At 44.0% G+C, this 23,832-nt stretch overlaps 1 protein-coding gene across 3 annotated transcripts in view; it reads left to right on the plus strand.

Annotated features, from left to right (window-relative positions):
• Nucleotides 1–23,832, plus strand: part of oxr1a (oxidation resistance 1a) — a 172,225-nt gene that overhangs the window by 108,600 nt on the left and 39,793 nt on the right. For all 3 annotated transcript variants that reach the window (XM_035393192.1, XM_035393211.1, XM_035393201.1), the window contains 2 exons: nucleotides 10,548–10,630; nucleotides 22,981–23,088. In XM_035393192.1, coding sequence (XP_035249083.1) covers nucleotides 10,548–10,630; nucleotides 22,981–23,088 — 191 coding nt within the window. The remainder of the gene's footprint in view (nucleotides 1–10,547; nucleotides 10,631–22,980; nucleotides 23,089–23,832) is intronic.

Consider the following 23,832-nt stretch of genomic DNA (forward strand, 5'->3'; position numbering starts at 1 on the left):
TTTGTGGAAAAACTTATAAATTCTATTATGGGAGTTCCATGGCACTTGACAGAGCTGAGCTCATCAGTTCTTAAGTGTTGATTCAGTTGTAACGTAACATGGAATGTGCCTAGCGCAGAGCTCTGATTGGCTGGGAGATCAAAAGGTGACATTCCGTGAACCAGTGCCAGTCCTGGTCGAACTGCTCCATGTGTAAATACAGTGGTGAATTGGGTATAGGTTAAATTAAATGCATACTATGCAGGATTTTCACCTTGGAAATATTATAAAACAGCCATGCTTAGTCATTACTATTATGCACTGGCAATCTGTGTCTGTGTGCACTTTTGTTCAGTCCTTGCTTGTTTGCCTGTATCTGGGACGTTTCTGGGCGTGACACTTTTTTCTTTGTGGGCTGTAGAACGGAAGAAAAATGGATTAGCTACTGTGGTGCGTTTTCAGCTGAGTTAATTCTGGGTTGATTGGGTCACCTTGGTGGCTAACTGGAATTTTGTGATGTTAGATAGCTGCTGTTATTAGCTAGGCTAACTAAATTCAGTTACATTTAGCAACCTTTGCTTGCTGGCCATGATGGCCCAAGAATTTGCTGTGGGTCTGATATTTTACAAAATAACAATTTAAGGGTGGAGAATAAGATTCTAGTCGACTTCTCTGCTTAAATTATTATCATTGATTTAACTGGGTCAAAATATTCAGGACAAACTGAGTTGCAAACATCAAGGAGTCTTCAGCAACAGGATGGTACTGGCTTAGTCACATCATGACAGGTGTAAGTAAGCCACTGGTTAGCGTAATGTGGTATTAGCATTGCCTGGTACAGTGGTTCTTGAGTTTATTCTGATGGGATCTCATGGCCCTGTAGTGCTGTGTGGTTTATAGTAATAAAAACTTGTTTATACGTAGCCTAATTAAGTGCTCATGCTTCAACTACAGTGATTGTTGCTCATTTGCTGGTGTCATAGTGGAGATGCTAGTATAATTATAGGTGGCAGATCCAAAAATGGAGAACCCCCTGCAAAAAAATAAAAATGAAAACAAAAATAAAACAAATGAGAAATTGAGCAGCAGTAGGAAAAATAGGACATTGATACAGAAATAACAGAGAAATATGCTGTTCTTGAAAGTAGTAGGCTATATAAAATAATAAAATATCGTATTTATTAACCTTAATCTTCATGTGCTTTATGTTGTTCCTTGTTTTGCTGCCTTATTTGCTAAATATTTCCAACAAAAGGCTCCTGGAGCAGTGATCCCATAACCAATCACAGAATCGGGGCGTGTTTAGTCAACCTGAAGTGAGAGTTAATAATTAGGGGCCGCGGATTCGGTAACAATCACGCGGGGATGACAGGATCAGGGTTTGATTAATCGGCCTGTAGCGAGTGTTAATGAGGGGGAACAGCGGAGCCAGTGGTTCCATGTGAAAACCATTGCTCCCCTGACACCACATACAAAGTGCTGCCACAGCAAAGCTCGCCTCCTGGGTGGTGTGCAAACCATCTAGACCAATGCTTTGTGTAGTACAGACTGAGACTGGAATGTGTGCAATGGGACAGGATGCTGTTTTGTATTACTGCTGTTTAACCTGGCAGTTCACTTTAGCCAGCCTCCACAGATTAAAGATGTAACTGCTTTGTTGTCAGTTAGGGAATGGAAATGGTCAGTTCTCCTTTTTTGTGCAGAACCTTTTTTAAATTGGTAGTGATAGGAGACATGTAATTTAGCCCCAAAATCTTGTAAGTGGGCCCCATTTACAGGGGCGTTGTAGTGAGGGGAAAATGGGACTGACTACCCAGGGCCTGAATGGGGGGAGGGCCCTCGAAAAGCCTGGAATGATGCGTGAGAGACATGGATCAAGAGAGGAAGGGGGCCCACAGAGACTGCATAGGGCCCAGAATTTTGGGCTACACCCCTGCCCATTTATAAAGACAATTATTAGGCTATATGTTTGAGATTTTAAGTGATGTTGTCACAAACATATTTCTATAAAGTAGATATTCATTATGTGAAACAAGATAAGGTGCCTAAAGTGGTATTTGTGCACTTATGCAAAAGGTGTTTGTTTGAGTCCAGAGTATTACAAGGAGAACTGGATGACCAACTGGATCTCAAGGAGCACATCAAGGCAGTGTCACGGTCCTGCACATTCCTCCTGTAAAACATCAGGAAGATTCGACCATACCTGACTAGCATTCCACCCAGCTACTTGTCCAGGCTGTGGTGACCTCCCGTCTTGATTACTGCAACTCCATCCTTGCAAGCCTGCCAGCCTGTGACATACAGCCACTACAAATGATTCAAATGCTGCTGCCTGACTTGTCTTCAACTTTCCCAAGTTCTCTCACATCACTCCTCTGCTGAGGTCACTCCACTGGCTACCGGTCACTGCCAGGGTCAGGTTCAAAGTCCTAACCCTTCACTGCAACCAACAGGACGACCCCCGTCTATTTACAGGACATGATTCAATCCTACATGCAAGCTCGACCACTCCGCTCTGCAGCAGAAGGGCGACTTGCACCCCCTGCCATCCAGTTGAATGGTTTCCTACCATGGAACTTCTCCACCCTAGCTCCCCAGTGGTGGAACAAACTCCCTGTTCCTCTACGAACCACTCCCTCATTGTCCATCTTCCGCCGTGGTCTGAAGACTCATCTCTTCAGACTATACCTGGACTAACTAACTGTCACCACTCTGTGGGGCACTCCCAATTTGGGATAATTTTTATCACTTAAATCCCCCTCTTTCATGCTACACATGTACCTCCTGTGCCACTTTCTTGTTAAATGCACCGCCAACTTACTGTACTTTATATCATTATCTTGATGTTGTAGGTTGTCATGCCTCCTAGTTTGACTTAGCATAGCCTAAGTTAGGTCAGAGTAACGTTTACTGTGTGAACTGGACTTAATGTGTTCATGGCTACAAATAACTGTTACAAAATGCGTATTGTACCTTATCGGACCTGTGTTTTGTAGTTGTTCCAATGACCTTCGGTATGCACAGTATTGTACGTCGCTTTGGATAAAAGCCTCTGCCAAATAATGTAATGTAATGACAACAATAGTTCTATTGTGTGCATCGGGGCCTTGGTATAGTATATTGGTTATTTCTGTTAATGCGGTCATAAATTACTTAATATGTTCCAGCCAAGTTAGGGACTAACAAATAAATTGGGTATGTGTGATTCAAGAATAACAGGAAACAGAAGGACGGCACAGACAAGGCCAGCATAGCTGCTGCTACAGCCAGGACCTCACAGTGTGTCTCTGTGTCCTCCGGTCGTCACAGAGACCAGCTCTATGACTTCTTTGACGGTTATGACGGTTTCACTTGCATTACGTGACACAAAACTACAGCACACCCCTACAACACACCCCTTTCCTCCTAAGGACCTTGGGCAAAATAGCTTCAGTTTGTGGTACATCATTTTTACTTCTCAGCTGTTTGTTAGCACAACAATGTCACTTAGGCTAAATTCAAATCGTTGCACCCTTAGTGGAGGGGTGGAACTGGAACACTTCTTTTCTTTAGCTTTAATCGGTGAGGGAGTTAAATAATCCTGTTAGTTTGTCCTAATGCTATTAAGAACACACAGGTGAGGGGTATGTGTGCTTCCTAATGTGGCCTGTACAGTTTGGATCCTGTCCAGTAGTCAGCTCATGTATGAAACATGAACACAAACAATAGATATCTCCACCTTGAGCCAGAATGAATCGACCCATAATTCATATGCTACCCATGAACTGGAATGCACTCCAACGACGTTCACTGTGATTTTATGTTTCACTTCTTTGGAGTGGAAGTTCAAAGACGCAGGAACATACTGTAAATGACCGGGCTCGTGTCGTTTATATTTTCTACCCTCTTGTGTTTCGTGCGGCTGTGAGGGAATGCTCAGTGCCGAGGGCCCCTCCTCCCCCCGCCCTAAATGCGTCTGCTCAGCACCTGTTTGGTGCCAAACGCCGCTTCCTTTACGGCGCTCACCAGCAAACAAGGGAGCTAAAAATAACATCTGGGGGCTATTACGGTGAAATACAGTGCCGTGAAACACCTCTGCAGGAGGAAATTGCCTCGCTGCCCCCCATCGCCCCCCCCCCCCCTTTGGAATATTCCAGCAGATACATTTTTTAGCAGTCTAGCCTGAGGAAAATTCGATCAAATGCTTTAGAGGGATTTCCTTTTTCCCTCTATCTCCTTTCCATTTGTTTATTTTTCTACTTTTGTTTGTTTTATCCTTCTGTGTTCTGTTGCATGGGCTCTGTAAAGAATGCCTACTTTTCCTGTGTCATCTTCAGCATTCTGTATAATGAAAACATGTCAATCGCAAACTCTTACTGAATAATGCATCACGTAGCCTACTGAGGAATCTGCATATTGCACATTTGCATATCTGCATTGGAAAATTGAATTGTTATGACTTGCTTCATAGGTGCCTCTGTCCAGGGTAACTTTCATACATGATTGTGAATTTTTAACCGCATAATATATATAATGTGTGTGTGTGTGTGTGTGTGTGTGTGTGTGTGTGTGTAGGTATGTAGGGCCTATATATAGCATATGTATGTATAAGTAGTAGGCTATATGTATGTACACTATATGTCCAAAAGTATGTAGACACCCGAACATCACATCGATATGTGCTTGTTGAACATCTCATTCCAAAACCATGGGGATTAATATGGAGTTGGTCTCCCCCTTTGCTGCTATAACAGCCTCCACTCTTCTGGGAAGGCCTTCCACTAGATTTTGGAACGTGGCTGTGAGAATTTGCTTTCATACAGCTACAAAAGTATTAGAGAGGGCACCGATGTTGGGCGATAAGGCCTGGGTCGCAGTCGGCGTTTCAGGTCATCCCTAAGGGGTTCAATAGGGTTGAGCTCAGGGCTCTGTTCAGGCCAGTAAAGTCCTTCCAAACCCAGCAAACCATTTCTTTATGGACCTCCCTTTGTGTATGCATTGTCATGCTGAAGCAAGAAACGCCCTACAGTTCTCTAGAATGTCATTGTATGCTGTAGCATTAAGATTTCTCTTCACTAGAACTAAGGGGCCTAGCCCAAGCCAGTACAAACAGCCCCAGACCATTATTCCCCCTTCGCCAAACTTTAACAGTTGGCACTATGCATTTGGGTAGGTTCCATTCTCCTGGCATTTGCCAAACCAAGATTCGTATATCAGACCTCCAGATAGTGATGCGTGATTGATCACTCCAGAGATTCTGTTTCTGAGATGCTGGAACCACCAGGTCTGGCACCAGCAATTATAGCACACTTATTTCACATTGAGTTCACCCATTCTAATGTTTGATCCAACAGCTAAACCTCTTCACCATGTTTGCATGCTTTATTTATTGAGTTGCAGCCACATGATTTGCCATTTGGAGGAGCAGGCTATTTGCATTAACGTGCAGGTGTACCTAATAAAGTGGCCGGTGAGTTTATCAGCCCCCATATCATCCTCACACATCTCAACCCCCGTGTGCCACACCTTCATCTACGCTCCAGTATATCACTTGCATATTCTCTCAGTCGCTCATCTCATCTTTCTTCTCTCCAATGTCACATACCTCAGTCATATGCAGCAGTGGTTGGCTTGTTACTCTGTAGTCTACTGATGTGTTTGACTGAGTGCCTGGCATGCCCAGGGGCAGGAGTTTATCAGTCCCTTTGTCCAAAATGCTGGTTCCCTTTCAATCAATCCCTTCCCTCGTGTCTCTCTGTCTCTTGGTTAATGAGTTTGCTTGATAGCCTCAAAATATTTTTTCAGTGGAATGCTTTAAAAAAAAAAAAAAGAACCAGAACAAGTTTAACTCAAGTTCAAAACACAAGTTGTCATACTGCTTGGTTTTCATGTGTGCATCAAGCAAAGTAGTCCCAGGGCATATCTCTAGTATCTGCGTTAGGATTTGAATCTTCGCTTTCTTGGCTTCAGAACAAGGTCTGCTAGCAGGCACTAGGGCTGCAAGTCTATTGTTTTGAAATTTAGTTGGGGATTTCAGAAGAATTCAGGATTCCGCTCCCAAATGAAACAGTAGCTGTATAAATAAAGTGACAGAGTAATGTACATCTCCTGTCTGCTGATTGCACCGTGAGCTGTAAAAGCAGTTTTGCATTTACAAGTGTTTTTTCACTGGCTCCTAAGGTCAGCCAATAAATCAGCACGGGCGACCAGTCCAGCTATATTGAATTGTTGTGGGCTGTCCTTCAGAAAATACAGGGTAGTTAAAGCAATGCAGACCTAATACCATCCCTGCTGTGGCAGTCCTGATGTTTTTAAAGCTTCATGAGTTTGCACACATCTGCTGTCAGCAACTTCATGGCTCTCATTGGCTGGCTACACGTGATTGATGGCACATTTAATTAGCTGGGGTAGCCACCATTAGCCAGACAGAGCTTAATAGCTCTGTTATGAGTATTGTAATGCCAGCTGGCTTTTGTTATATTATTAGCCAACATCATATAGCTGGTATGAATTTATCCTTTTCTTCTCAGCCTCATTTTTCTAATTAGCATTTAGGCTAGGTGCCCTATGTGTGAAGCCAAATAAGCAAAATCTGTAACTGCTAGCTGCAGACGTCATTTGCCGTTTTGTTCAAGATTCGTCTAAACGGAACACATCATTCAATCGCAGGATGACATTTTGCAGTCTTTTAAGTACAATGTTTTGCACGAATTCCCAGTTCACACATGCAGTTACACCTGGATTTTTCAACCTCTTTGCACTGGAGAACGCATATATAACTGCCATATAGCTATCCGGCCTCTGTTCACTTAAACATCACCATTCATATCGGCCTTCAAAGACCATATAGCCTAAGTTGTACCCCAACTCCTGAGATCTACTCTGAGCAATGTCATGTGTGAATTTAATAATCATTTCATGCCTTCTGGGACAATGTCCCATTGAGAATAGCCTGCCAAGTTGAGTTGTTGAGTTGTTTATTTCTTGTTTTTTTAATGCAATTGGGAATGCACAAACATAACTGTAGGCCTCTCTTTTCTGCTACTTTTGGCGAATGCAAAATGTATGCAGGCAGCCACTGCTGCTTTTTGTTCCGCCTAGCTATGCGTCATCTGTCCAGACTCGTGGCCACACCCGTCTCTGAAATAGTCCAGTTTGGACCCAGAACTTAGGAAAACCTGCTACTCAGAGCGCAACCCCCTTACCAGGACAGTGCAGTCTCATCAAGTAGCCTACACGATGCATCAACGCAGTGTCCGCCGCGGTAAAAATGACTGGCGGCTCAGTCGTACTCCAGTTATGAACGCTAGGGTTACATGACAGAGGGATCTGTGATATTGGGTATCTGCGCTGGCCAGTGTGTAATCCTTTCCTATTATTTTCAGCTGTCATCCTGCACATCTCCCCCCACCGTTAAAGAACGATACGTTTCATTTCACTTGGTTACCTATTGCTTTGAGCGGCAATAGGGAGTATATCATGTAACATTTCCCTTCAAAAAAGCGACAATTAACTGAGAGAATGTAATAGAGGAGGACAGTGTCTTCCTTATGCGAAGCCACAGCTATGAATATCCTCATCATTCACAGACAGTAAGTGGAACATTTATTGAACTCAATTTATGTCTGTTCTGGGCGGCGTTAATGTCCTCCTTGCTTTTTTCTGGCAATGCCAGAGAGGGAGAAAAAGTCTGTAAATGGCGATGTAACCAGGCATGGTACTGTAAGAGACACAAAGCCTACTTTCACATCTAGTTAATTGACACTTTGGTGTGGATGTGGTTACTCTCAGGTTCTTGCACTGCACTGCAGTCAGTATCTCTCATGGTGTCGTCATCGTGCTAAGATTCGGCAATCATATCAAAAATCAGCTCTTGAGAAGATGGTGTCGGTTCACTTGGATGTTTTATTGCGTTTGGACCGCTGCTCAGCTTGTGTCCTTTTTCTGTTGTCCGGGTATAATTACACACTGAGTATGCTGCTGAGTGGCTCTTCCCAGGGTTCCAGAGTTTGTGTGAGCTCCTCAGTTTGGTTTCCTCTTCCTGCCAGTTCCAAATATCGCCAAGCAGGGGGTTGGCTCTGAATTTGCGATGAGCGGGACTGTTTCAGTCATGGAGTAGTTGCAGTACTACAACTACAACGACTATTATTGTCGTTATTATTGTTATTGCTATTATCATGCTGTGTACCAAGGTGAGTTACACTTACGCATACATTCTGACATTGCTATGTCTGTGTATACACCAGTAAAGTATTGTCTCCTCTGTAAAGGAGCTGGGCTTCTAGGTTTCATTCTCCGGTGCGGAGCCGCTGCTGTAACCTTGAGTAAGGTACTTTCTGAATTGCCTCAAAGCAAAGTCTGTATAAATAGGCCATGTATTTAAGTGTAAAGAATGTCCGTTTGGCCCTGTCCCCCCTTGTCACTTTCAGTTTTTTTCCTCAAAGATAAATTAAATAATTAAAAAAAATTCTGATCTGGATCAGGGCACCTGGTCCGCAGAAATGTGTCTGAATATTTACCGAAAATATTGTATTAGCCTGCATGCGGTTACCTAACTCATGTTCTTTTGGTTACAAGCCTATACCTTGAGGCTCTGTTCCACACCAGCTGTACCAGGAGAGGAGGCACTCTTTCTGTGTGTACAATTTCTCCAGCACTTGCACAAGTAGAGCACCAGGAAAACAAAGGGGAGGGTATGGGGCCTATTCTTAACAATGTCTTTATTCTTTGAAAGATTTCTGCCCAGGTAAAGTGCGAGGGAACTAACCGTGAGGGTGAATCTGCATGTTGCTCTGTGCAGTCTAAATGCATGGGCATTTGCCTGCGATACTTTCGCGATGTAGTCTGAGGTGTGACTGGTTTCCGTACTCCCGCTGTGATGCCTCTGCGTGGAAGAGATGGCCTCCTTTTCGGTGGCACACCAGGCAAAGATTTAATTATAGCCCAGTCGTTCTTTTACCAAGCAGCACACCTGCATCTGTTAATGTAGCTCAGTGTCCCAGTATACCTTTCTCTTTCTCTCCCTCTGCCTCTGTCCTTCTGTCTCTTACCCTCTCTACCTGTCTCAAAAATACAAAAGGTGGGAGGGCCCCTCTGGTCTCCTTTGATAAAAATAAATGAAAACGTTAAATTAAAGTTTAGGTCGTATTTAGGTTTTATCTCTTGCTGCACAAAAACTGGCTGGTTCTTTTGTTTGACTCTGATGTACTGCAACTATTACCGCTCCAGTCCTTGTTTCTTACGTGGGCGTACAAGTTGTCTTGACTAGGGCAAGTGTTGGTGTCTGAGTTGTAGTCAAAGAATGCCAAAACAATTTGATAAGGTGATTCAAATAAGTTAAATATTCAGGCATATTCCATCCTCTTTTCCCGTTTGCATTGCACATTTTCGGCAGGGTAGACAGGGTAGCCTCTTCGGTATTCAGGAAGGAAGGAACAGCAAGGATTTGCGGTGCACGTTGGAGCAACAAGGAAGGCCCGTGTGTCTGGGACCTGGCGAGGTTCAGCGCAGAGTCAGAAGGGCTTACTCGGGGAGCTGGCTGGTGACCGCAGTTTAGGGGAAGCTATCAGGAAGCTCTCGGGTCCCATGATATGGCGCGGCGATCGGTTTTGTAGGCCCCACGGGCCCGTTCTACATTATCTCCCCTCCCCGCCCCATGAAGAGAACACTTTGTTCTACTGTTTTTGGGCACAGGAGATTCATTGGGAGTATGATATGCACGGTTATGCACATTTCCTGAGAAGCTTTTTTTTTACATGCATGGTGTTGCCTTCAGGCTTTGGCTGGCAGTGTGATAATTTAGAAAATCTTTTTAGCTATGTGCATCCCCTCCCCCTCCCCTTTCTGCATCTAATAGATGAGCAATCGTATTGGCCCATAATAGTGGGCCACATACAGTAACACCATTATTCTGCACTATTCATCTGTAAAATAATTGGATGAACATGGTAAATATTCTGCTTGTTTTTTTTTTTTTAATTGCTTTTACGGTGTCTGTTTGAAACAGGATCAGTGTGATTGGCTGTTGATTCTGTTCTACATTTCTGTGTGTACATTCTTAGTCTGCTTTGCACCCAATATGGGACAGATCACCTCTCATTCCTCATTGCAGTCTGGAGCCCCAGAAATAGCTGGGGCAGTGTATGACTCATGTTTAACCACGCCTCTCTGTCATAGCAACACAAATCCCAAATCTGCTAGCCTTCAGCGCCGTGTGTGTAGTACGGGTAACCTTGCCAGTCCCCACCCCCCCAACCCAAAAAAAACAGCGCTCCCTGCCTCTCACTGCCCCGGTGAAGGCCAGCGCAACACAGTGGGGGTCAGCAAGGTGACGGGGAATCGGCGTCTGTCAGCGGCAGGGTAGAGAGAGAGAGAGAGAGAGAGAGAGAGAGAGAGAGCGCGAGAGAGAGGGAGGGAGAGAGAGAGAGAGAGAGAGAGCCAGGCTCCGCTCACAGCGCCGGCTGGATCGCTCGTGCGCTCACTGTTGACGAATGAGCTGTCTACCCACAGGGCTGGGAAAGCTGCGGCTTGTGACAAGCTGGGGGAGAGGAACATGAACGTAATGCGCACCTTGCCTCGCCTGCTTTCAGACACCGGCCAGAAGAAGACTCCGGAGAAGAAGGATGGCCGCCGCATGTCCTTCCAGAGACCGAAGGGGACCGTCGAATATTCCGTGAGTAAACGTGAGGGGCTCTTCTCCCCTCTCCGCTTCTCCCTTCTCCGCTCTTCTTTTTTTTTTTCCGGAAGCCGCTCGCGCTCGCACTCTCTCTCCCGCTAACGGCGGGAGCGCTCTGTTGTGCCTGCCGTACCTGGCGGAAGTCTCGCCCATGCTCGTTGATAGGCGGTCCGCGGTCGAGCCTTCCACATCGTGCACGTGCGCCGCTTTTTTCTTGTTTTGCCTCCGTTGTTGACAGCGAGCGCTTTCCGCGCGGATTTGGCAGGCTTCCGCCCGGCGGCGATAACGCAAAGATCACGCGCGTTAACGCGAAGAGCGCCGACAAAACAAAACGAGTTCGGCGTGCGGTCCGAGGCTGGCGTTCGGGAGCGCGAGCCGAGGGGTTTTTGCGCGTGTTTATTTTCGCACGTGTGAAAGGGGGAAGCGGAAAAGCTCTCCGCTATCAGCTCTCGCTCAGCTTGTTCTCTCTGCGCCCGCCAGTTATCAGCAGGCATTCCAGCACTGTGTTCACAAATGACCTTCCAACTGCCTTATCATCTCTATTGATTCGGTGTCTGTGTGGCTGGGGGAAACCGAGAGTGGGAGAGAGGGAGAGGGAGAGGGAGAGCTTCGGTTCTCGGGCAGTAACTGAAAATGGAGCCGGGGCTCCTGCCTTGTGTTCTTGAAATGACCCTCAAATCCAGCTGTAGTCAGGCAGGATCGGGCTCCGCGGTTACGGCGGGGTAGCGGCGGCGGAGCCGTGCCTGGCGGCGACGGGGGGGGGCGGGGGGGGCGATCGACGGCGGCAGCGCCGGTGTCCGGAGCTGTCAGCTCGCCAGCGGATCAATTTGAGCCTCGTTTAGCGCTGAGCCCCAGCATCTGGTCGCCGCTCCACATCTGGTCCCTCCTGTCGCCGGTCGCGATCGCGGGTGTCCAAGGGGTGTGTGTGTGTGTGTGTGTGTGTGTTTGTATGTGCGCGTTGGGGGGGGGTGGGATTGGGGGTAGAGGGGTGTTTGGCTCCCGCGCTCTGCGTTTCCAAGCGTTTTCCCGCTCCAGGGCAGGTGCCGTTCCTAACGCCCCTCCCGCGTATCCATCTCTGTCCGCCCACCGGTGATTGACAAGCCGATTGTTTTCGTCGCCGGGGCGTGAGAAGTGGCCGATAACGCGACAGGATATTAGTCAGGGAAGGACCGGTTTGTCGGGGGGGGGGGCGTTTGGGGGGGATTGGGGGTGAGTAAATACAGTAGGCAGACGTTAGATTCAGCGGGAAGGTGCGCGTATCTCACTCGCGCAGCGTGCGTTGCCGTCTCGCGGACCCCCGCCAGGCTCCTTCCGGTGGCTTCCGCGGCCTCGCAGGTGTTGTGATGGATTTGAGGGCCCGCGCTGACGTCGCGATGCCAGACCCCCCCCCGGAGACGGCTGCCTGTCCCGCCAGGTTTACAGAGCATCGCGGTGATCGGGTGCCCGCCTTCTCTCTGACTGGTCTCCTTGGGTAGCGCAGGGAGGGTCTGTTGTTCACGATTTTGGTCTTCGCCAGATAAGGTTATAATCTTCTTCACCCCACAGGAAAGGAACGCCTTTCCGTTATCGAAAGAATCTCCCTTCTAAACATTGGGAGGGGAAACAACAATTGCGAGCCATCTGTTTAGCCACTGATAAAGCTGCTTCTTTCTGTGGGACTCACTGATTGGCTGACCTCCATCCAATTACAAGGGAAGACTTAGAGACAACAATTGGAGTAAACAGTGGGGTTTAGGGACCAGCCAGTCACTTCCAGTCCAGTTTCTCTGAGATGAACTCCAGTATTCTATTTTTCCTCAATTTGGTTTCATGGGATTTGCGAATGCATCATGGCTATTTCTATAAATTTATTGAGCTAAGATGTCTTACTAGTACATATATGAAAATAATTGAGTTCATTGTTTATATCTCGCAAAGCTAATGTCATGCTCAAATATCCCATGCTCAAATTATTTATATTACTTTATTTATATTACCCTGAAGGGTACTGTTACCGTTTGCATCTCCCATGACCCTGTGCGTTATGTGTACAATGAAGAACATGACCTTTACAGTAAAACAAACTTTATTTTGCGTATACATATTAGATAGTGGATACATGTACATCTTGCCTGCTAAAATGTATTGGCTAAAAATCATCTGTATTATTGCATTACAATATAATGTCTGTATTCTTCAATATGCAGCAAAGCATAAGCAGTTTACTTTAAAATCATAATATTGTCTTATTAGAGAGGATAGAGGTTGGTTACCTTTTTTGAATTTGGTAAACAGCTCTGGTGTCTAGTGTGTGCATGATAAATCAATGTTTATATCAATGGCAACTATTCACTCAGCAGCCATGTTGGATCAAAAAGCTGCCAATTGAGAGTCCTTTAAATAGGCAAGGGCTGGATCCCCTTGCTCAGCTATGTCCCTAAATGTGCATCCTTGGGAGGGGGCAATAGAAATAAATATTTATATTGCCCTGTGTCTACTGCATGGAGATAGCTATGTAGCTTGATAGCATCTGCTAACAGTGGCTAGCTATTCAAAATATAAATGCTCTATTTGTCATTTAGCTATTTGGTTAACTGTTGGCTTTAGCTGACTATGCTAATACAGTTTTTCTTGTATCTGACATTTTTAGCGAAGCAAAATCCTAGAAGTCGGGCACTTATTTCGCGTCAGTGTTGACTACAAATAGAATTGTGTAGCCTAGTTCATGCTCCCACATGGTGTTGTGCATCGGATGCTCCAACTCTTTCTGTTGAATTTCCGAAATATTCTCTTGACTATGCATGCTTTCATTGTTTGTAGCCTTCCGCTGCGGTCAAAGTGTATTTTTGGCTAGGCGCTCTGTTTTGCATTGTTTTGTTTTTTTAATTCCTTGGCAGTTACTCTGCAAATGTTCATTTTCAGTCCCTCAGTACTTGTGCGACACCACACTGAATGATGTGAATCTGCAGGAATTTCACAACTGCCTGTAAGAGCTCAATCTGTGTCTCAGGTTCTACTGGGTTTTTTGAAAAATTGTTGCCAAGATATTAATCAAGGCTAAATTTTTAATATCTGTAATTGGCTTGAATCTAGTTAATGATGTCATGCACAATTTGGCTTAGTTTAGATCCAGTGGTGGATCTGTAACTGTTTCTGTTATAGGTCAGTGCATAGCTTCAGTTCAGTTTAATTGTTTGCTGAGGATAAAGACCTCTACTGTATTTCCAATAAACTAGTCACGCAATCACAGATTATTTGTGGCACATGCTTTATTGACGCATTATTTATAAATTCCCAGTTGTGAATATGAAAACAAATATTATGTACATGTTATTTTTGCTGCATGTTGTTTGTTCTGGTGAACATGTCCCCAATGAAAGGGTCATAGCTTTAGCCAGTGTATCACGCTCCACCATGTCAGTATGTTAAATCGGTTACTTTTCAATTGTACACTGAGTGCTTCTGCATTAAGAACGTAACGGAAACAAATGACTCACAGGGGAACAGCAACCCAACTCCCACTGCCTTACTATCACTCCTTTGATTACATTTTATTATTATTTTGTTTCCTAGAGCTTTGCAGTGTAGCTCTCTCTTTCTCTCTCTCTCTCTCTCTCTCTCTCTCTCTCTCTCTCTGTCTGTCTCTCTCTCTCTCTCTGTCTGTCTCTCTCTCTCTCTGATGTTGAGAGGTGAAGCCAACCATTAGCGCAGTCAGCATTCGCGTAACGGCGATTCCGTGGGAAAGCGGCTAGCGCATTAGCCTCACCTGGAATAAGTGCCTCCAGTGCGCGGGACCCCATGATCAGCATTCTTCTGGAAGCTACAGCACGTCAGCACATGTCTTTATTCTCCCTTCCTAATGTTCGGGCCTTTGTGTCCAGCTCAGGAATATGCTAATGCACTAATGAGTTTTGAACCTGTGGAGAAACGTCCGAGATGCAGCGCATTATCGTTTCCCTGATATGCGACACAGGCTGTTTTTTAAGCGAGTCATGCTTGTATCCTTTGACTTTGCCAATACAAAGTCCTGAATGTGACCTTTGAGAGTGAGACTGGATAATGCATCTTCGGTCCGGGATCGTGGCCTTGGGGAATGGGAGGGCGAACATTTGAAAAGCGCCCTCTGGATAGCGTAATGTGACCTCTGTCAGAAGCCGCTGTTCTAAAATTAGACCCTTAAATGATCATCTGTGCAGTTAGGCAGTGCAATGCCGTCAGGGTAGTAATGATGAAGTCGCTATGGCAACTGTCATGCTAAAAACCCTATGCCTCATCTTATGTTGTGAGCCGGCGGGCCATTTCATTCTTCTGTTTGACATTCAGGCGACATCAAGGACTTGCACCATTTGAGTGGTTGACTGTTCATTTGAAACTTTCCCCCTTTGATTCGTATCATTTGCGTAATTTCCTGAATCATTACCTGTGAAGTGCATCAGCATTTGTTCAGCTTTCCTTCTGCCATGCATCATTATACTGTTTTACCAATTTGCCATAATCAGATAATTGGGACGTTTAACACAAAATTGAGATTCTGAGTGATGGAACTGCTTGATGTCAGTGCTTTGTTTACAGTTTGATGCTGTAGCCAGTGCAGGGTGTTTGACTGTTTACATTGTGTTGATATAGAATTTTATACATCAGTAGCTTTTACTCTGGGATGTGTGGGGACAGTGCCCAAGCTCAGGATTACTGTGTACATGTGTGTGCGTGTGTGCGCATGCATAAGAAATCAAGACAGTGCGAGAAAGAGTCAATGGTAAGAGTGGTTAGCCTATTAGCTTTACAGCTGCCTTCATTAAATTGCCATAGTTACATTCATAAATTCATACTCTGCCGGACGTGTTGTTCTTTAGTATATTTCAGTGTTCTTGACTTGTTTGTCAAGAGAGCTAGTTGTGTATCTGACCACAATCCCAAGACTGATTCAGATTCATTAAGACCTGGGTTGCCTTTTCCCCCTGATTAAGTCTCTATGTGTGCCCGCATCTATGTGATGTTTGTCGGCACGGTTCATGGTTCATGGTTCAGGGTTCATGGTTCAGAAACTCGCCTGGAGAATGAGCAGGATGAGCAGATAGATTCAGCCAGAGCAAAGCTGTGGATCAGAATCATATTTTTCAAGTTGTGTTTATACTGTATATAAACAGTGTATTGGCTACATTCAGTTCTGTATATAAAGGCTAATAGGTCTGGAGCTTGCACTTTTCCTTGTATGTAGGTACTAGCTACCCAGCTAATATAGCTGTGTTTAAATAAAACACCAACCAAGATCCGGTCTTTTGTATTTTCTTAGGGTCGCTGCAGTGCAGAAAGGAAGAAGCATGTTCACTGCTTAACTATTGTGCTAGCTAACTAGATATGGTAGCAACACAACTGTGTATACTTTGTTTTAATGTCATATTGCATACCTTAAGTGGCTATTCCTTTTATTTCTCTTTTTCCAGTGGCTTGGCACACATAAGTAGGCTGTGTGTCTTATCACACCTTCATGTTGTTTTAAGAAAGATGACTAGCTACAGATGTAGCTTTGCTAATGAAAGTCCTGATAGCTGAGAAGTGGGTTTGGGGCATTTGATGACCTGAAGTGCATGTAGTAACAGTTAGCTGTTTTTGTTGAGCAGGCTTTATGGGTCTGCTTATAAACACCACAGTTCTTGCCGTAACTTGTTAATCAACAACAGAACTATGTTACTTTTTTTAATGTGGCGTTCATCTAGTCAGCAAGTTACACCAGGTCAGCTTAAAGAGCAGCTCAAGTAAACACACGCATCTGGGACTAAGCAGTGTGTGTGTGTGTGTGTGTGTTTCTTCACTGCTCACATTAGAGTGAAAGTGCTGTTTCATTGGCTTCATGGGGCCTTTTAAAGAGCACTTTGGTCAAACTCTTATTTTGTATGACGGACGTGAAACATTACTTATGATCCTTCCGAAGCATCAACTCCAGAGCCAAACGCAGTAACTGGAGCTCTACTGAGCTGTTGTTTGAAGGCAGCGGGAGAAAGTTATCGAGGACAAGTACACATTTCAAAGCGATAAAATATTCACCACGCGCAGTAAACACATATCTGTACCAACAGACAGTTTGTCTTCGGCCTGTCTGAGTCTTTAATCAATCGGAGACTTGCGCGTACAGAACTGATCTCTCCCAGCGAAGTCCGACTGCATCATTAGCGGTCGTTAGCGGGGTTCATCTCCGGGCCACCCGCTCTGTGGAAGCGCGGTTCTCCTTCACAGAGGTAGCGCTTCACAGGCGCGGCGTAATGCACATAATCTAAGTTCATTTTTGACCGGAGTTGCCCCTGTGAAAGGAGACCGTTTCAGATCTGTGGTGGGTGCACTCGAGTGGTTCTTCAGGGTTACATTTGCCCTTTAACTCAGCTCCAGGAGGACTCGTCAGTTAGGCTGGATGCTCGCCCGAGCTGCGGCTGCCGCATTTCACTTTGCTGATGCTGCATGTATCCTAATGTGTTATAAAGCGCTACATGAAAAATTATGCTTGATTGACGATCAAATCTATGATCTGTCTGATATACAAGAAAAAAGATTCAAAAGTAATTGGTGCATTTTGAGGGGCACAGTGGAATGAGTATGAATTTAAATGAAATGCTACAGTGCACAGTATAGCTTAGCATAACTGCACACAGCAAGTGCCATAAGGTTCAGACAATGGGGTGTCTGTCATAGGTCAAATAGCTATGTACTGCTTGCGTCTATTATTTGGCTATTAGAACAAACTGAATTTTGATTGTTGATGGAGGCATTATTCAGCTCACATGTGGTGGGTGGGTGAAAATCTTAAGCTCAGCTTCAAGCCTTTTCTAGTACACATGCAACAAAATAGTACAGAGGTGCCAGAAGCCTTTCTTTGTTTTCTTTCCCCCAAGATAATCTTAATGACCCCGTTTGCAGGGCATCTTGTGCGGGAACAATGCTGGCTCATTGTTTGTGTTCCTATTTTAGATTTTTGTTATGCCAGAGTTAAACCTTTGAAATTTCCTGTGAGGAAAAAAAGAAAAAACTGTAAACCGAAGTATCTTCCTCTGAAATTAATCTGCTGCGCAGCTGTTAATTTAATGCAATTGTACAAAATGTTAAATGAAGAAATGCACTTGAGTGTTGTGTGTGATGAATGGCTGCATTTATAGGTCAGGCAAAGAATTATGATTTGTAGAATGGCAAGACAAGGCCATGTTTTATGCCAAATTCATGAAAATATGTACGATTTCATGCATTTCAGTTTTCGGTGAGATATTTTTCCCCACAGCCCAACGCAAGAGCATAACTGCGAAGTGCCAACCCCTTGTCTAACCTCATAATGTAGCCTACAGCCAATAATGGATAGTGACATATGCAGACACGCGTACATTTAACTTAAACCCATATGATCTATGCAGTGTGTGGCTTTGCCATTCTTAGGATTGAACAAGTGCACAGCCTTGGTGTCATCATATATTATTGCAATTGCATCTATTGTTTAGGTTTTTATTCTACAGTAAATGCCTCAACCTCATAAATCATGAAGATTGAATATGTGCTATAGATGAAAAGTTACAGTGCGAACCCCGTTAAGTCATTTTGTTTCGTTATCTCTGCAGTGTAGCAAAGTCAGGGGAGGCTGTCTGTGTATAGTTACTGTGTTGCCCAAAGATTTTCTTTGTGGAGACTGATCTTTTTGAGTAGCCATATTGAAATACTGTGCTACTAGCCAACCAGCATTCATTTCTGAGTTTGGGACCACAGTACGCACTTGTACACCCTAAAACATGCGTCTCAGTGCTATACAGATAATTAGCCTACTGTAGAGCCACTCGAGAATTTTCATCATTCTCTTTAACCCATATTTTTCTCCACCTCTTTGTGTGTGCATGCGGGCATGCGTTTTTTGTGTGATAAATACATTAACATACGGTGGTTGCCTGTCGGATGTAAGAATAATCTGGATGTAGTTACGAAATTCATAGGATGGAATCGCTCCTCTTCGAATTGTACTCTGAACATTGCCTAAATATGAAAGCACTCCATTTCTAAGGATTTCTGCTCAGTCAAAACATTTCACTTTCATAGAGCATTTTCAAGCATTGTCATAGAATATACAATTTTTTAATGCCACATAATCATACATTTTTCCTTTTCCAGCATGGTAAATGTGTTGATAAAAGGCATTTTGTTTCTAAATCTGTTGTTCCTCTTTCATCGCCAACCCAATAAGTTCGAGCCTTGTCTAAAATGTTTAGGTAATGAAGATCACATGAAGTGTCTGTTCTTCAACAAGGCAGCTAAAAATGTTCTTTTACATTGGCTGTCTAAATACTAGGACAGTCTGAGAATGAAAATCGAAAAACTGAATCTCTGAAACTCCTTCAGTCTGAACTTCTGAAAGATGATGCCAAAATCGCCATCTTGGCCAATCAAAATCAAACATGAAGGAATTGTCTTTAAAACTGGACAGGTTTATGAAAGAGTAACCTTGCTGTGGGATTGCAGCTAATTTTTTGATTGAAGCAGTTCACTTATATCTCAAAAGTTATTTTGGCAGCAGTGCACCATGTACTGCATTCCTGCATACATCTCTTATTTTGTATGTTTTTCAGTCCAGTGACCTTTGTCAAAACACTGCACTGCTGAAGTAGTGGTCCACCTTTAAATACATGTGCACACCCCCAAGTTGATTGAGTTGATTTTCTTCACCTGGAAATCATCTCTTTCTACTAATGAGTAACAAGTGAGGTAATAAGCAACACAAGTATATTTACAAATATTTACATACACAGACTGAATATAACCAAACACATATTTAAAAAATGGCATATTATTTTTGGCCTTAAGTTTGTAATAAATTGGCTGTCCAGTTACAAAGCCTTTACTGAGGTCTAGATCAGCGGTGGTTTACAACCCAAAAACTGTGGGTCACGACCCAGACTTGGGTTGCGACACACAGAGTAGGTACTGCTGATATGTATTGGGTCGTGCGTTGGGTATGTATTGGGTCGTGAAATCATTATGAGTTGCCCTGAATTCACACCAAACACGGCATTCTCTCATCCCCCTCACCAGAAGTCATTTATGTTTGGTATCTAGCCTATTTGGTTGTGGTATCGTGTAGCTTAGCACAACAATGCAGTGCATTCATTAAAGTTATTCATTAAAGTTATTCTTGTACAAGTAAATGGTAAATAGAAAAACCACTGTAGTTAAAACATGTTTTGTTGCTTGCATTTGGCAGTGTATTTCATATTATCTCATAAATGGCTGCTTTAATGTTGACTGGTGCATCATTTGTACTGCACTCCATGAAATGGCGCCAATTCTACCTAATTAACTTTTTTATTGCTCATACAACATAGGATAGTCAGCGGCTTTAGCTAATCATCGTGATACAATCTTTTTGTGCTTTTGACTTAAAAAAGTAACGTTATTGAAATATTGGCTATATTGAAATATTTGCAATATATAGAAATATTATCATTGGAAATTTGCTTAAAATTTCTCACTGTGAAATGGATTAGTGGCTGATATTGTAGGTCTCATTAAATAGAGACTCGCTGATAATGACTGTTATGTTAATGAGAAAAATCTTTATCCTGCGGGTTTCTGTCTGGCAGCTTTGAGCACTTAACCCATACTATAATTCACTGATAAAGCCTTACGTTCTGTTAATTTGACTGTGCTTTCTGTGATTAATTGCCTACTAATTTCAGTAACTTTGTACTTTCATTTAGCTTTTAGGTATTAAAAACATGGCTATTGTCAGAAGTTTAACAATTAATTATCAAATAATTGTTATTAATGAAAATGCCAACATTTTGGGTCGCAAAAAGCATGGATTGATATCTTTGGGTCATCATGGAAAAAGTTTGTGCACCTTTGGTCTAGATAAAGGGTGCAAAGTTCATTTTTCACTTGAATGTCACTGTTTGCCCAATGAATTGTCGCCAAAGTTTTGATGCATGGTGATGCATAGAAATTCTCATTCCTTTAACAGTTGATGTAATTTTGTTTTATGATGATAAAGTCAAAGCACAGATGTTGGTAACCATGTGAGATTTAGGCTAGTCAGTCACTGTTAGGCAATTCGGGCAAAATATAGCCTAACTCTCAGTAACCAAATAAAACCAGTTACTGAAGGACGCACTTCCTTCTGAATTCCGTGGTTGTGATGCAGCATTGCAGGGGAGTACCGTTGGGCAGCTGATTGTAAAGGCTGGACCAGAGTGGCCTCCCCATACCGCAGCACCCCCCCCCCCCCCCCCCCAAGCCTTCAGCAGCCCCTCTGGTCAGCTTTTACCCCCACAGCACAGGCCACTCCGTGGGCCTGTCCCACGAAATATGACCTCTGTATTCCTGCGCCGTGTCCATGACAACTGACATTTTTTTGCCCTATGAAAAAATATTTACAGAAGTTTCTGCTTTATGATGTCTTGCGAGTTTAGAGGTCTTCCTTGGCTTCCCAGGCCCTTTGCAATTACTGAATTCACCAGTGCTCTCTTTCTTAATGATGTTCCAAACATTTGATTTGGGTTAGCCAAAGGTTTGGCCTATGTCTCTGGCTGTTTTTTTCTAATTTTTCAGCCTCATAATGGCTTCTTTGACTTTCATTGGTACAACTTTGGTCCTAATGTTAATAATAATAGATTTCAAAGCTAGATACTGAAAGTTCTCTTTTAACTGCACTAAGGGAGCAACTGAAGACACCTGGCTAATCAGCAACACCATCACAAACATGATGCCCTGCATTGGGGGGGGGGGGGGCACTATTTATAAAAAGTGCTGTAATTTCTACGTGGTGAAACCAAAATGTATAAAAATATGTATAAATATAAGCTGAAAATGTGCACTTTAACCACATCTATACAAATCTAAAATTGTGGAGTACAGAGCCAAATCAGGAAAATTGTCTTTGTCCAAAATGTTGTGGAGCTCACTGTATAAAAAAACCCAGAAAGTGAGCTTTGCCTTTAAGCCCAGTAATGAGGAATGGCTGCATTGTGCCAAGATGGGGAATTTCATAAGAAACTTACACTGTCATTTTAATTTTGAGGAAGTTTCCACTCCCGCAAAGTGTCCGTTGAGTCGACCCCTTATCCCATTGCTGTCATTGCCAGAAACAGAATTCTCTATGGAGCTATTGATAAATGTATCTCCAGGCTCCTGTCAGGATGCTTAGGAAAACGATACCCCAGCTGTCACAGGTGAATGTGTGTTAACAAGGCTGATACTGCTCTGTTAATTTTCCTCATTGTCTGTCTAGTCTGTTATTTTGGCTTGTTCTGCACTGTGTAGCCTGCAGCATGCTTTCCCCTGCTCATGTTGTTGAATTACTTTCCCACAGATAGAAAGACTGTACAAGTATTCATGAGAAGGTCATTGAAATTACTGTAGTATCTCAAGTATCCTGGTGCTGTCAGGTCTGGAGTCAGTGCTGTCTGATCTGTGGTCTAAGCATACAGCCGGTTGTGCTGAAATGAGTAAGAAAGAAAGGATTCCGTCTCCAGTCTGCCACAGTTCATCACTGTGCTTGCCCTCCACCATTATTTAATGAGATCAACTCTCATGTTTCTGTTGGTTTACTTGATATAGTAAGGAGGCGAATCTGTCTGTGTGAGGCTTCTATTAAGTACACTCTTCTGCTTTTTGTAGATCTGGTGTCACCCAAACTGTAACACAGTAGGAGTGTTATTTGCCCTCTATTCTCCAGTAACAATCCAGGATGCTATATGTTCCCACAGTTATCTAGTAGCAAGCCAGGGTGTTGTATGTACCCACAATTCCCCAGTAGCATGGCAGAACGCTGTATGTACAAACAATTCTTCAGTAACAAGGCAGAATACTGTATGTACCCACAATTCTTCAGTAACAAGGCAGGATTCTGTATGTACCCGCTATTCTCCCGTAACAAGGCAGGATGCTGTATGTACCCACTATTCTCCCATAACAAAGGAAAGATACTGTATGTACTGTACGCAGTACCTCCCGTACCACGAGGCTTCAGGCTTCTGTAACATTCCCATTCACTGTTCCCCTTGGCATGAGTTTTAATAACAAAAAAAAATGTGTCCTTTGCAAGAAAAACTATGTTTCTCCCCCATGATTGGACAGAAAAGTAAAGCAGTCAAATCTCTTGCTGCCCAAGGAGAAATAGGCAGACAAGGGCTCTCTGGAGAAGGCGTCTGACACAGTTTAGTCCAAGCAGAGTCTGTTGTACTTGATGTTCTGTGTCAAAGAAAATGACCAACCAAGACCTCTATGTGATGCCCACTGATTAAATGACAAAATTTGAATGTGTTTTCATAAAGGAGTTTTGCTGACTAACTAACCCGAAAAAACCAGGAGTGTGACGCTGTGTGTTTCTCTCTCTGTTTCTGGTCCAGGTGGAATTGCGCGACACGTTGAACAGCATTGCGCTGAAGTTTGACACGACCCCCAATGAGCTCGTTCAGCTGAACAAGCTCTTCTCCAGAGCGGTCGTTCCCGGCCAGGTGTGGACGATGCGAGACCCCCTCCCTCCGTGTGCCGACAGGCTACGCGTCACACCCTCCACCCTTGCCGCACTCAGCCACCGCACTCCACCCACTGTCATGGCTCATCTGGCTCTCAGTCCCTCTGTCTGACAGCACTGCTAGTTTCCTTCTGCTTTCTGAGCCGTCCTCTACCCACAGCGCTGGCTCTCCTGAGAACAGTGCTTGCGGAATGCTCGTATGTCAAAGCAATTGAGGCACAGGAGCTCAAGAGTCTCCTTTTGTGCTGCTTTTCAGCAAAGAAGACCAACTTCAGCTTTAAATAATACAGCGGATGATTCATCGCAGAAACAAAGCAAAATTAAATATGTTTAGGCATGCCAGTCGATAGTCAGACCCTCTAGACTAGTGAAAGTCTAGTCGTGGTCCTGTTTAGGTCAGTCCTGTTGAAGTTCCTGTGTGAGTTGAGATGTAGAAAGTTTTGCTGCCTGGAGGTTTCTGAGAGGTCACAGAAAGTCCTCCTCTGCTTAAGAGGGCTTTGTGGGGCTTGCGATGACAAGAGGGCTCTGCCCCTGAAGCCCCCTACCTGCCAGGCATTTACAATAGTCTGGCCCACTCAGCCCTGACACTGTAGACCATCTGTTCAAACCTCTGACCTCTTATTCTTGAAGCTCCAATCTGGCCTCTCCGAGATGTATAGCACCTGCGAGGGTACCTCTCAAACTCATTTTCAGAAAGTAGGCCTCAGAGGCAAGCTTAGGCATT

This window comes from Anguilla anguilla, chromosome 1 (assembly GCF_013347855.1).
Source record: "Anguilla anguilla isolate fAngAng1 chromosome 1, fAngAng1.pri, whole genome shotgun sequence".
Taxonomy (NCBI): domain Eukaryota; kingdom Metazoa; phylum Chordata; class Actinopteri; order Anguilliformes; family Anguillidae; genus Anguilla; species Anguilla anguilla.